The sequence below is a fragment of the Hemiscyllium ocellatum genome, chromosome 15, assembly GCF_020745735.1.
Source record: "Hemiscyllium ocellatum isolate sHemOce1 chromosome 15, sHemOce1.pat.X.cur, whole genome shotgun sequence".
NCBI lineage: Eukaryota > Metazoa > Chordata > Chondrichthyes > Orectolobiformes > Hemiscylliidae > Hemiscyllium > Hemiscyllium ocellatum.
The window spans coordinates 32108720-32123394 of NC_083415.1; the positions used below are offsets into that span (position 1 = coordinate 32108720).

The 14675-nt window shown below is 37.2% G+C and overlaps 1 protein-coding gene across 2 annotated transcripts in view; it reads right to left on the reverse strand.

Annotated features, from left to right (window-relative positions):
- hnf4a (hepatocyte nuclear factor 4, alpha) overlaps window positions 1-13560 on the reverse strand; it is a 63933-nt gene extending 50373 nt beyond the window's left edge. For both annotated transcript variants that reach the window (XM_060836025.1, XM_060836024.1), the window contains exon 1: window positions 13446-13560. In XM_060836025.1, the coding sequence (XP_060692008.1) occupies window positions 13446-13560 (115 nt within the window). The remainder of the gene's footprint in view (window positions 1-13445) is intronic.
- Between the last annotated feature and the right edge of the window lie 1115 nt (window positions 13561-14675).

The window sequence follows — 14675 nt, forward strand, 5'->3', positions numbered from 1 at the left end:
TGTAAATGCTGCTTGATGGCACTGTCAATGGAGCAGTAATTTGATGGGTTGGATTTGTCCTGTTTTCTGCAGCAGGACATAACTGAGGAATTTTCCAGATTGCTGGATAGATGCCAGTATTGTAACTGCACTGAAACGGCCTGATTAAGGACATGACTAGTCCTAGAACTACGTACCATTGAAGAAGGTGGCTATAGCAATAGTTGATTCATTTGTGTTTATCTTCCAAAGTTCTTGAGATTCTAGAATGATTTCTGTAAATTGGAAGGGAGCAAATATCACCTCGCTATTTAGGGAGGGAGCAAGGGAGAAAACAGGCAACTATAGACCTGTTAGCCTTACTTCTGTATTAAGAAAAATGTTAGAATCTATTGGAAAGGATGGGATAGATGGACACCTGATTGATAATGATCTGATTGGGTATAGTTAACATAGTTTTGCAAATGGGAAATTGTGTTTGATGACTTTATTAGAGCTTTTTGAAGAAGCTACAAACAAAATTGATCAAAGGAGAGCCATTGGACATATTATACTTAGATTTTCAGATTACCTTTATAATCCCCACAGGGAGCTGGTTAGAAAAATTATGGGATACAACCTACTGACACTAATTAATAATTGTTCTCTGTCTGTTATCTAGGGTCAGAATTGATTGGTCATTCTCATGTTGGCAGGTTTTAACTAGTGGAATATCACAAGGATCAGTACTTGGACACCAGTTGTTCACAATACCTACTAGTGATTCGCAGTTGGGGTTAAATATAATGTTTTCAAAATTTTGGATGATGCAAAGCTAAGTTGAAATGTGTATTATGAAGAAAAAGCAAAGCAGCTTCAGGATGATTTGGACAGGCTTAATGAATGGTTAATGGAATATAATGTCGATAAATGTGAGGTTATCTACTTTAGTATGAGTTACAGAAATACAGATTGTTACGGGCAGCACGGTAGATAAGGATAATAAAATGTTAGTTTTTATTGCAAGAGGATTTGAGTACAGGAGTGGTGAGAGTTTGATTTAATTTTATAGGGATTTAGTTAGACTACACCTGTAGCAATGTGTGCAGTTTAGGTCTCCTTTTCTCAGGAAAGACATTATTGCCATACATGGAGTGCAACAGAGGTTCATCAGACTAATTCTTGGGATGGCAGGGCCTTCCTGTGAGGATAGATTGAACAAACTCAGCTTAAATTCTCTAGAGTTTTGAAGTATGCGAGATGACATCATTCAAACTGACAAAATACTAAAAGGGAAAGACAGAGTGGATGTAAATAAAATGTTTCACCCGATTGGAGTCTAATACCTGGGAGTATAATTTAAAAGTAAAGGGGATGTCCCTTATATCCTAGTATCATAGAGCTATAGAGATATACAGCATGGAAATAGACCCTTTGGCTCGACTCGTCCATGCCGACCAGATATCCTAACCCAATCTAGTCCCATTTGCCAGCACTTAGCCCATATCCATCTAAACCCTTCCTATTCATAGACCCGTCCAGATGCCTTTTAAATGTTGTAATTGTACCACTTCCTCTGGCAGTTCATTCCATATATGCACCATCTTTGTGAAAAACTTGTCCCTTAAGTCATTTTTAAATCTTTCCATTCTCACCTTAACCCAGTGCCCTTGGGTTTTGGACTCCCCCACCCTAGGGAAAAGACCTTGTCTATTTACCCTATCTGTGCCTCACATGATTTTATAATTCTCTCTAAGGTCACCCCTCAGGCTCTGACACTCCAGGGAAAAAAAAGCCCTAGTCCTATTTAGCCTCTCCCTACAGCTCAAACTCTCCAATCTTGGCAACATCCTTGTAAATCTTTTCTGAACAACCATGATTGCTCAGAAACACTCCCCATGACCTTACCATTAAGTGTATGAGTCCTGCCCTGATTTGCCTTTCCAAAATGCAGCACCTCACATTTATCTAAATTAAACTTCATCTGCCATTCCTCAGACCTTTGGCCCATCTGATCAAGATCCCATTGTACTCTGAGGTAACCTTCTTTGCTGTCCCCTTCACCTGCAATTTTGGTGTCATCTGCAAACTTACTAACCATACCTCCTATATTTACATCCAAATCATTTATATAAATAACGAAAATCAGTGGTCCCAGAACCAATCCTTGTGGTACACTACTGGTCACAGGCATCCAGTCTGAAAAGGAACCCTCCACTACTATCCGCTTTCTACCTTTGAGCCAGTTCTGTATCCAAATGACTCTCCCTATTCTGTGTGATCTAACATTGCTAACCAGTCTACTGTGAGGAACCTTGTTGAATGCCTCACTGAAGTCCATATTGATCATGTCAATTCCTCTGCCCTCATCAATCTTCTTTGTTACATCTTCAAAAAACTCTCCTAGACAAAGAGGATTTATTTTTACTTGGAGGGTTGTGAACCTTTGGAATTATCTATCTCAGAGAGCTGTGGAAGCTTAAGGTAGGGAGTGATAGATTTTTGTTTACCAATTGTGTACAAGATTGTGGGAATGGTTGGGTAAAAGGCATTGAAGTTTTCAATCAGCCAAGATTGTATTGATGACGTGGCAGGCTCAACAAACTGAATTACACACTCCTTCCTGTCCTATGTTCCTATGCCTTCAGGACTATTATAGAATATTATCGGGGCCATCGCCTTTATTGTATTTAGTATCTTCAGCCATTTCCTGTTATCACATCAAGTGAATCAAATTGTTCAAAGATTAGCATCAGTGATGCTGGGGATCTTTGCAGGTGGTCACAGCACTCCATGGATGCCCAGTTTTGACATTATATTGGTTTGAATTCCGTCCAGTTTAGTGGTGTGGTAGCACCCCATAACATGATGGAAGGTATCTTTAGTGTAAAGTCAGGACATTGTCTCCACAATGACTGTACAGTGGCTCCTCCTACAAACATTTTCACGAACAGATGAATTGGCGATTGGTGAAGATGGAGATTTTCAAGTAAGCTTTTCATTCTGGTTGGTGCCCCCACTACCTGCAGCAAATGCAGTGTAACAATTATGTCCTTTTTCACTCAACCAGCTTGGTTTGCAGTGGTGCCACACAGGCACTCTTCACTATGGACATTCAGGTCCCCACCTTGAGTACATCTGACATCCTTGTCAAGCTCAGAACTTCATTCGAGTAGTGATCAGCATGGAAAAGTACTGATTCATCAGCTGAGGGAAATTGACATGGTTACTTGCAGGTGATTTCCTTGCATATGTCAATCGTGATGCCATGAGGCTTCATTTTGATTTGATTTATTATTGTCATATGTACCAGATGCAGTGAAAAGTATTGTTTTGCATGCTAAGCAGACAGATCATACCTTACATAAGTAAATCAGGGTAATAGAACAGAATGTGGAATATAATGTTACAGCTTCAGAGAAAGATCAGCTCTAGTATATGAGAGATTCATCTGTAAATCTGATTACAGCAGGGAAGAAGCTGTTCTTAAATTTGCTGGAACATGCTTTCAAACTTTTGTATCTTCTGTCTGATGGAAGAGAATATAACCAGGGAGGGAGGTGTCTTTGATTATTTAGGCTGCTTTCCCAGTCTTAATGACAATTATTATATGGTCATCATAAGGCAAGAACTCTTAACGTCATTATCTGCAATGGTTGGATTAAATCCATGTCCCCAAAACATTAGTTTGGGACTCCGGATTGCTAGTCCAATGATATTACAACTATGCCATAACCTCCACAGAGTGACAACTATGAAATGGAAATAATCTAAAGATGGGTCTTAAAGATTTTGAGTGTTGGGGCAGTGACGATTTCCTTTGGCAGCTTGCTTCATTGTGGGCTTGTACTTGAGCAGAAATACTGTTGTTATATTATCTTAGAAACAAATAGTCTTAATAGTATACGTGGATGGCTACCTCTTATTTTCTCATAGTTGGAGGGGCACCAGGTACTTCTGTCTGTCAATTCCGACCAGTTCATTCCATATTTTGTAGAATGTGGTCATTTTTCACCCTGCTTTGCTTTTTGACTCCCATTCCAAATTTTTGACCGAGAATGTGACACTGGGGTCTTTCTCATTTTGATTCATGCTAAATTGTGCAGCACCATTTCAAACCACAAAATCTGACTTCCGGTATGATTTTTGTCATATACCTACCTAAACGTTGTTTTTCATGTTTTTACTTTTGATCAGAAGAGTTCATGATCCTGCTTTTCACATTCAGACAGGGTAAGTGTTTTGTCTCTTTACTAAGATCAACATCTCTGGGACACCCGCACCAATCAACCACACCACCCTGTGGCCCAACATTTTAACTCCCCCTCCCACTCTGCCAAGGACATGGAGGTCCTGGGCCTCCTTCACCGCCGCTCCCTACTACCCGACGCCTGGAGGAAGAATGCCTCATCTTCCGCCTCGGAACACTTCAACCCCAGGGCATCAATGTGGACTTCAACAGTTTCCTCATTTCCCCTTCCCCCACCTCACCCCAGTTCCAAACTTCCAGCTCAGCACTGTCCTACCTGCCTATCTTCTTTTCCACCTATCCACTCCACCCTGCTCTCTGACCTATCACCTTCATCCCACCCCATCCACCCATTGTATTCTTTTCTACCTTCCCCCACCCTCCTCTCTGACCTATCATCTTCATCCCCACCCCCACTCACCTATTGTACTCTATGCTACTTTCTCCCCACCCCCACCCTCCTCTCATTTATCTCTCCACCCGTCAAGCTTTTGCCCGAAACGTCGATTTTATTGCTCCTCGGATGCTGTCTGAACTGCTGTGCTTTTCCAGCACCACTAATCCAGAATCTGGTTTCCAGCATCTGTAGTCAGTGCTTTTACCTCTGATCATTACCTTTCGTTACATGACAACTTTGTCATTTCATCTCTCCTGCCTTCTGCCCTATCGCAAATCTTTCCTTTTTCTACTTCCTCACCTCTCACTTCCTTCAGTGGCGTAAACCCATCATATTTCTGCCTTGCTTTAGCTCCAAGGAAGAGACCAACTGAGCTCAAATTTAAGATTTTTCTTTTTCCACAGATTCTGCCAAATCCTGCTGAGTGTTTCCAGCATAAAGCATATGCTTAGTTTTTTTGTTAGTTTGTTTGGAAAGAGTTAAGGCATTCTGTTTGCAATACACTCTGAACCTACAGACTCAAATAGTGTACAGGGCAATGACACGTGGCCTAAATACTATACAAATAAATGGGCACAAGTATAAATACTGAATATTACGCAAAACCTGTGTATTACTCATTAAGAAAATTGTAGCAACTATGTAGGCTGACAATGAGTTTCTAAAATTTTATGTCAAATGAAGCTTCTAATTTTAACAGAAAATCCTTATTGCAGAAACAGGTCCTTCTTTACAATGGGTTACAGTGTAAAGCATCAACATATAGTTATAAGTATAATTCAGAAATGCCTAAAATGAGTTTAAAATATTGCTTTAAAATATTATTTTGTTTTACAGATGTTTTTATAAATATCTCTAAAAGCATATCAATATCTTTAAAAACATGTTTTAAGAAGTTTAAAGTTCTCAATTTTTAAATGTCTTTTTATATTTATTTTGGGGTGGCACGGTGGCTCAGTGGTTAGCACTGCTGCCTCACAGCGTCACAGACCCGGGTTCAATTCCCGCCTCAGGCGACTCTCTGTGTGGAGTTTGCACATTCTCCCCATGTCTGCATGGGTTTCCCACGGGTGGTCCGGTTTCCTCCCACAATCCAAAAATGTGCAGGTTAGGTGGATCGGCCATGCTAAATTGCCTGTAGTGGTAGGTGAAGGGGTAAATATAGGGGAATGGGTCTGGGTGGGTTGCGTTTGGCGCGTCAGTGTGGACTTGTTGGGCCGAAGGGCCTGTTTCCACACTAAGTAATCTAATTTCTACATTGCCATAAAACTTTATTAGCAAAATATTCTGAGAAGTATAGATCACACTGGCTGCAATCAACAAGCTTAGATAAAAATAAAAATTTCCAGTTCCCTGTTATACTCCCACTAAGTTATCTCAAATTGCCCCTTTCACTGTTTTGTTCCCTTTGTTATACAGTCCATTTATCTCAACCCCAGATGAGCCTCCTGTTTTCACAGGCCTCCAATAAACTCCCTCACCATTATGACCCAATTCCCAGGATAATTGTGGCACAATACATGGACTACAAGGTCACAGATTACTGGACTTGGGGAAGACCAAGTGCTAGACTGATCATGGCCAGCCCAGACTGGAATTGGATGAGTTCCTTGACTGGGTGTGAAGGTACCTCCTGACTGACTGTGGTCCCACTTCAACTCAGAAAGCAGATATGAATATTTGCTTGAAGCACATGCACTATGTTTCCTGTGCAAGCTGCTAGTACATGCTGTAGGTTTGATATTGGCCTAGCCCTAGCAAAATGTCCACCTCCTTGCCTGTACAGTGAGGTTTACAGGACCATGAAAGTGGTTGCTGCTGCCAAGTAATTGCTGACTTTGTGTCAGGAATTTGTGCCACCTAGTTTCCGAGCAAATGAGAAGGGAATTGGAAGTTGTGTAGAAGTAAGGCTAGTTGGGCTAACAATGGTATACAAGTGGACATAAATAAGGTAGTTTCTGCTCAATGGTATGAATCGCAAGTTCCTATTTAAAGCATTAGGGGAACTACTCAAATCTTTTCTCAACATAGAAGTTCTGCTTTGCTTTCATATCCTGACAATAATTCCTTGACCTTTTCATTATTGTCCACAATACAAAGAAAATTTAATCCTATTCTATTTTAACTCCATTATTTTAAATTACAAAAAACTACTAAAATGGCAGAAAAAAATACTTTGCAAATCTATTTACCAGAATTGTTAATAATAACTTTAAGTTTTAGATCTTTATTTTTCCAAGTTAAATATTCTGAGTTGTAAGTGCAGTCCAGTTTGACTGACTGGACCTGAAGTGAGTTTACTGAGTTCACTCAATTCAACCTGACTAATTCAAAGAATGAACCTTATGAAAAATCAGAGCCATGAACCTTTGCCTTCCTGCTCCATGCCAATGTGTTTGAATAGCTGAGGGCTCATCCATCATGTCCTACAGCGGTGTCCTAGAAGTGAGATAATTGACCTCCAACAATGACAACCAGGTATGACTAAACAGCTAAGAGATTTCCCCTTGATTCCTATTGACACTGCTTTTGTGAGTAGTCAAGGGCAGTTGCTCCACTTCTCGAGTTTAGCTTTTTTTGTCCATGTGTGAACTAAGACTGTAATGATCTCAAGATGTGACGGGATATATTCACTTAATCAAATCAAATCATTTTCTGATAAGTAGTAAATCACTGAAAAAAGTTGATTACCCTCCAATGTTTTGCTGCCAATGAAATTCTATGATGTTTTCATGACCATGCATCAGGAGCCCCAAAGTATAGTAGACATTTTAAAATTATAATTCCAAAATGGGCTTTTAAAAGATGACTGATATTGTCAAAAATGGTTGTTCTATGCAAGTTAAGTGACTGTCTGGACAGGGAGAAAGAGAGAGAGAGACATCCTCTGAATGTCACTTATGCAAATTAAACCTGTGGATGCAAAGGGAACTTCAAAACATTTGTCAAGGGGGAAAGAGGTGTAGAATCAAATGGACTGTGATCTCTTGTGACTGTAAAGATAATGAGAGGCTGATGACTTCCTGCCTAACAGCAAACTATTCCTTATGGTTCATGTACCAAACTATGGACACATTTATGATTTTTCCCTTCCAAGAATCTGCTGTTTGTGACCATTTCAAGACTGATCTGTTTGCGTTTGTGTTTGTTTTTAATTTTTTGGACTCACCTTGTATCTATTTTGAATGTATATGTGTTGCATTATGAGTTCTTCTCATGTTTAGTAATTAATAAACTGGCTCTTTGTTAATTAAAGAAACCTGGTTAAAGTGACTCCTTTTAAAATATTTGTTCATTTGGATGTCAAAGAAAACCAGCCACAAGGGAAAGAATACTTTTAAAATTATCCCTGCTGTAACCAAGGTTTTGGGTTGAATAAAGAAAGGGAGCCAATTCATCCCTCTTACTAGGGAGCTTAACAATTTGTAATCCCATCTTGAACTGTAACAACTTGGCTTCTGTGGGTGTAACAGCTGTGATATTCCAACTGTGACAACCATCTTGCAGACTGTAAGTCATACATGAGATAATTATCAGGTGATTTGATTTGCTTTGGTTGGTTGAGTGAAGAACATTGGCTGGGATGACACGTGAACTTCCCCTCTGATCTTCAGTGCCACCGAAACTTTGATTCCCAGCTGAAAGGGAAGACAGTGCCAGGGCTAAACCCGACACCTGAGAGCAGCCACTCTGAGGCTTCAGACTAGTGCAGTACCAGGCTAGATTATCTGCTCAAGTCTTGGGAGTGGACTTGAATCCACATCCCTCTGACTTTAATGAGAAAAAGATTCCACTGATCAATGGCGGACATGTGCCAATAAATACGGTTGTTCTGCTTGGCTTAAAGTTAAAAATGCTGACCTAAGCATTCCTCCCATGTTCCTACTTGATTCAGGCCCATCTCTGATGAAGAAATTGTGGTATTTTATCCAATTACCAGCCAGCTATAAGTCTTGGGGTCAGTAATATACCAAAGTATGTCCCTGAGACTCTGTCAAGATGTTCTGCCTCAAGAGTGCTAGTACTTGGCTACAAAAGTCCCCTTGCCTGCTGGCAAAAAGCAATTTCCTCCCTTACCATCTCCAGGGAGTGGAACTTTGTACCCAGAGAGTTCAATTTCAGAGGTATGTTAAGGGTTATAATGCTGCAGTTTACATATTATTGGCAAATGCCTTTCCACATATAATTGTGCATAATCTTTATTGACAGGACGAGGTTTTGGGTAGTGGGAGGAAAGACAAGGAGGTGATAATATAGCAAAGAATATCTCCAGTCACATTTTTACCATGTTCTCATCAGACTTAATGAAAAATTATCTAGCGACAGTGCAGAATAACTTGAAAATTAGCAAAAATAAATCTCATAAATATAATAATAATCAAATCTAACATATTTGGAATCCAAATAATTATAATCCAATTGTTTGCAACAATTTGAAAGCTACTTTTAATCTATTTCAAAATACAATATTTAAGACTAACTGAAATAAATCACAATTGATATCACGAAAATTCTTGACAAACCTTTTGTGTTTTAAATGCTTGGAGAAAAGCTTCATAATATCTACAGCCTGATAATTTTTATCATGCATTAAATATTGCATTAAACCATTGAGAAACATATTATCTGACAAAAATCCAACCTTAATTTTTTTTGTGGTTTTTAATACTGACAATAGGCTTAGATAACATACAAATGAAAGACATTCTTGTATCAAAGTAAATCTACGTTGTGTAGGTTAATTTATTGGCATGGATAATATGCATAACTGCATCCTACTAACCATTGCCTTTAATGGGTTTTAGATGCAGAAATTAAAAATCAGATTTAACTGCCTTCCAAGTGACATTAAACTTAAAATTGTAGAGAAAGGGTCAGAAGCCAGAGTATTGTCACATTGACAAAACTGCTCACCTGCATATCACACAAATGTGTAATAAAGGGAGATTCAACAAGAGCAATTTCTCCACTCAAAATATTTGTACTACACTTTCCTTCCTTTTCAAAACGAAGCAACTTAGGAAGAGGAAAGTTTCAACATTTTGGCTCATTAGCAAAATTAGTGTTCCAGTATGCCTGAAATATTGTTAGGGCATGGAATACTGCATTATTCTTTGCTTCAGTAATGTGTATTATCCCTTGTTTCATTACCAACATCACCAACACACCATTTCCATTTCTGAAACAAGTAATCTTCATGGTTTCTCTGACAGGCATTTTTATCAAATTATGGGTATCTTTGTGCAAAATTTCAGAATTATTGGGAAGAGAATAAAATTATTCAAAATGGGCAATGTCAGAATTTTTCTCTACACATGCCTATTACTCTTATATTTCCTTGAATATTCCATAAATGAAAAACAACATTTAACTAATCTTTTTCAGTACTTGCAATATTTACCCTTTGACAACAGACATTTTAAATTGAAAGTTACAGTATAGTATGGCATTTATGTTTCCCATGATCAGAAAGCTGATAGGCTGCTGAGTCATTAGTTCGGCTCGGAATGCAAAGGCATAGGACTGAACAGAAATTGAAATGAAAAATAAAACTGTGGTTCTCAAAAGCAACAGGGCATATTTTGAAAGGTCATATTGGAACAAGTATCAAGAGAAAAAGCATGGTAGTTTGTGAACACAATTAATTTATTCTCAAATTCCACAGAAATGTTAAAAAATGGCTTTAAGGTGGTGTTGTGTTGGGGTCATTTTGTTATATATTCAAATATATTACAAACTCCACAATGCTGTATTTGATGCCATTGGAGGGAACTGGTAAATTGGCATAATGATGAGAAGAAAATGGGCAGGCAATCCTGTAATATCTAACCATTTAATGACTTCTACTTGCTCCCCAGCTCATCTCCAGTGTGCTGGTGAAATCCAACTGTTTGTTATGCCATGGATTGGGTGGTACAGTAAACTTGTATCCCAGCCACTCAGCTAATACTTAAGGTGAGGCATGCTAAAAATCTTTTAAACTGCCTTATTTGTAGTGGACGGAATATGCAATGTGACAGTTATGGTCAGATTAACTTATATCAATCAGCATGTTCCCCTATTTTTTGCACATGCAACCTATCGCCTTTCTTTTCAAATCTTTATGATTCTACTTCAAAGTTCAAGAGTCATAACTAAATCCTTTAGGCGAATACATGGACAGGAAATATTGAAACACAATAACACCATGATTGAAATTTGTAGCAAAATGTTACTCTGATATTTGTAGCAGTAGAATGGTTCACATTATTGCATATAAAGTTATATGCTTAAATTTTCTCTTTTTTTGCCACAAAAACACCACAACCATTTTCATGGAGTAAACATTTAGGTGGAATCTGAACATTCTTTAGCTAGTAAAACTTCCATTCATAGTGAAATGGGAGCACATCACTCCATTATAGAAATGCAAATTATAACACCAAGCAAGTTAAGGAAATACGAATCCCATCATGAGCAGTGGACACTTTTGTAAAATAAATATGTCCAATATGTTTTTTAAAGTTTAAAAAGTTTGAAATTTTTACTGTAATCAAGACTGGGTGATTGCAACAGAAACTTGCCTACATCTAAAAAAAACTTGCTGCTTTATTTTTGAGATTTTCAAGCTAGCCATCGAAAAGTATTTGTGTGAGATTCATCCCGCCTTACAGAGACAGAAACAATCAGTTTTACTTTAATCATCATCGGCATGCATCAAACAATCTAAATATCTCTGAAACTAGAAGTGGCAGGGGTTTGGATAATATGTGTTAAACAGGGATTCTTTAATGGTCAACAAATTACCGATTAACATATTTAATAGAATCCACTGCCTGTTTTAGGTAGCTGTCTGGTATGCACTAAAATGGGCCTGACATATTCAGCAATGAACCCAACATAAGATAGGACACATTTGATTCACTGCTAAATTTATTACGTTATACAATTGTTTCATGCACAAAACAGAGTGCAATATACATCAACTTCTATTTGGAAAGGTCTTATTGTCAAGCTATGGAGACAAAGGGGAAGATGAGAAGGAGGGTAGCCTTTTGATATGTTACCTGTCATTATTGGCAAAGAACTATTGTAGAATGAATAAATGACAGAATAGATTTGGGCATGTGACATGGGATATTTTTCTTAAAGGGCTAGCTTGCTAAATCCAGTAAATGAAATCATTTGAAAATTTTCCTGGATAAAAGTATGATTTATACAAATTTCTCTAATTAGTTTTATTCAATAGAATAGGTTTAGGATTCAAACCTTTTCTCAATTGATTCCCTTACATAAGTTGAGAATTTTGAATATTATTAGCAGGTGAAAATGTATTTTTTAAAATAATGTTTATACATCTTTTAAGCCATTAAATGCTGCAGTCTGTAGCATTACCTTGCCTACAGCTTTCAGCTAGACTGAGCTACCTGGTGAAGAGATTTAAGTCAAGTAAAGGCATCAAATGATCTGTGAGAATTTAAAGGCATATTTGACTGCATCCAAAGGTATTTTAAAAAATCTTCCACCAAAAATATAGAAGCACCCAAATAATAAAAATAACAGCAAAAGTTATTTTAACCTTAAAAGGTGGCATTCATCCTAGATTTAGGACCTGGGTTCGGTTTATTTTTAAATAGTAATTTACTGTTAGTGTCAAAGTGATTTGCACAGGTTATTGACCAAGCATAAATGACAATCTTGTTAATTACTGCTGTATCTTAAAACAATGAGGGGAATTAGAATTTCATAGTTTTTAAGAAATGACTTAAGAAAACAATATCAGTAAAAAAAAAATGAAATTCAGTTCACATTGATTGCTTTTATCACTAAACATTACTTGATGATTTATGCAGTATTGATAGTTTCTAATGGATTGTGTTCTAATCTTGGTAATTGATTACACAGGGACAGTTTCCAACTGAGATGATCCCATAAACATTTGTACATAAATTGGCTTCTCTATTTACTGAAAAATCCTTCTAAACATCTTTCAATGGAGCTTTTAAGTCAGTAGGGTAATTACAATAACTATTTAAAGTCAGTAGGGTCCACTATAGATCCATTAGAGCATAGATTATTTCAAATGACTTGTAAAAATTATCCTCATTGAGGTTTGATTTTTCTCTCTTAAGTGAGGTAGTAGTTAAAATGGAGGCTGGATTGTCATTTCAAAACCAGAATGAACCAGTGTGTCTCTTGCAAATAATCTTTACTTCATTTGACAAAATGCAGAACACCACCTATTCCAATTACTCATATTCTGAGGCAATAATAAATTAACCAGAAAGCAAAAGGGTAATTTTGAAATATAATGAGTGTGAACGAAAGCAACTTTATAAGGAGCAACCTCATTTTTGCAGAATACTTGAAAAAGTAACATGACTTTCAAATAAATCTTTTATCCTATTCTAAAAGTTAGTTCCCAGAATTAATGTTAGAAATTAAAAATTATTATATAATGGTTTTGTTGCAAAACTCTCACTATTGATTGTTAATTAAAATGTACGAGTGGACAAATACATTGTACGTGATTTTTTATCACATCTGAATGTACAAATAATGCATTTTGACTGTCTTGACTTCCTCAGCTTTAAAAACACAAAAACAAATTAACTTCCAAACAGTCCTTGTTATATTTGTGAAAATATCAAACAGCCTTTTACATGTGTATTACTTAAAAATCATCTAGACTGTGTGGCACAACAAAATAAGTACAGCTTCTGTTGCAAACATTCTAAAGATTTTATATTTGTTTTTAGCATTTGCTATTTATGCAGAAGTGAAATGAAACTCTTCTTTGAGAATCACACACCATATCCGTTTTAAACCCTGTAGTCTGACAGTAAAATCTTTGGAACTCACCATTACCCATGGCTAACACTTGCATATTCTCAAACTCCAGAGTTGTATAAGCAGGGTCTAAGGCAGCAGTGTAATCTGGCAAGTCCATTTCTATCAGAGCTTTCGACAAGCGCATTGTTACCAAAAACTCCACCAATCCCCCTTTTCACTGAACTTCTCAGAAGGTTGACGACCACTCAACCAGACTTACATTTAGTATCTCTATCAGCTATGATGTTTAACAAGCATCTTACTGAAATGAAGTGCTAGCTAGTGGAGCTATATGCTGATGAGGGGTGGAGGGGTTTTCACGTTAATATTTAATCTCGTCTCCTATCAATACATTTTTTTAAAAAAAGAAAGCACTGATTTCCGAGGCAGCTTATTATTTAATGACATGCAGTTTGCTGATCTCAGCTACTGTTTGCTTAATAATTGTTAGCAAAAGATGATTGGGCTGAGTACATGTTATTATATCACTGTTTGCTCTCCACAGCCAATCCTTACTTTCATGTAGAATTGTTAAACCAAGAAAAAAAGATTTACTTTTGAGCCAATAACAAAACTCTGAAGTACTATATCTAGGTGGAATGCTCTACTCTGGCTGACAATCATTGAAACACAGTTTGTGCCTTATTATTAACACACAACAATGATTTTACACTATTCATAACTCAGAGAACCTATGCTGTGGTGCCAAAATGGAGCATGTGAAATAAAACTAACAATGTAGCTGTTTATTATTGCTTTCTTGGAACACAAATTTCCCATAAACTTGCAATGTAATGAGTTTACAGAATTCTCTTGAGATGGTTTTTGGTGAAGCAACTTAAAAAATGTCTCCACAATACAGATATTTCATAGACTATCTTTCCAACTGTAAATTAGGAGTTGTGGCGGTTATGTAAGTGAAATATGTGCCATGGAACAATATCTTTAACAGCACAGTTTCTCTCTTCAGCAGTAATCATTAATGACTAAATTTTAATTGGCCTTCCAGTGGCTGTTTGCTTTTGTTAACTATCCAAACAATCCCACCCACTGCACATTCATTTGATTTCCTTTTCCGAATTACAGTGGTTGTTTTCCACTTCCATGTGACATAATTTCTTAGTGATAAATTGTTTCTGTCATGTAACTAACTTCGTGCTGAGGTATTTCTACCCTGTTGCAAACCAAAATAAAAAAAAATCTTTCTGCTCTACCTGAATGCAGTAATGGAACAACTGAAGAAAGATGATGTTGTAGGAA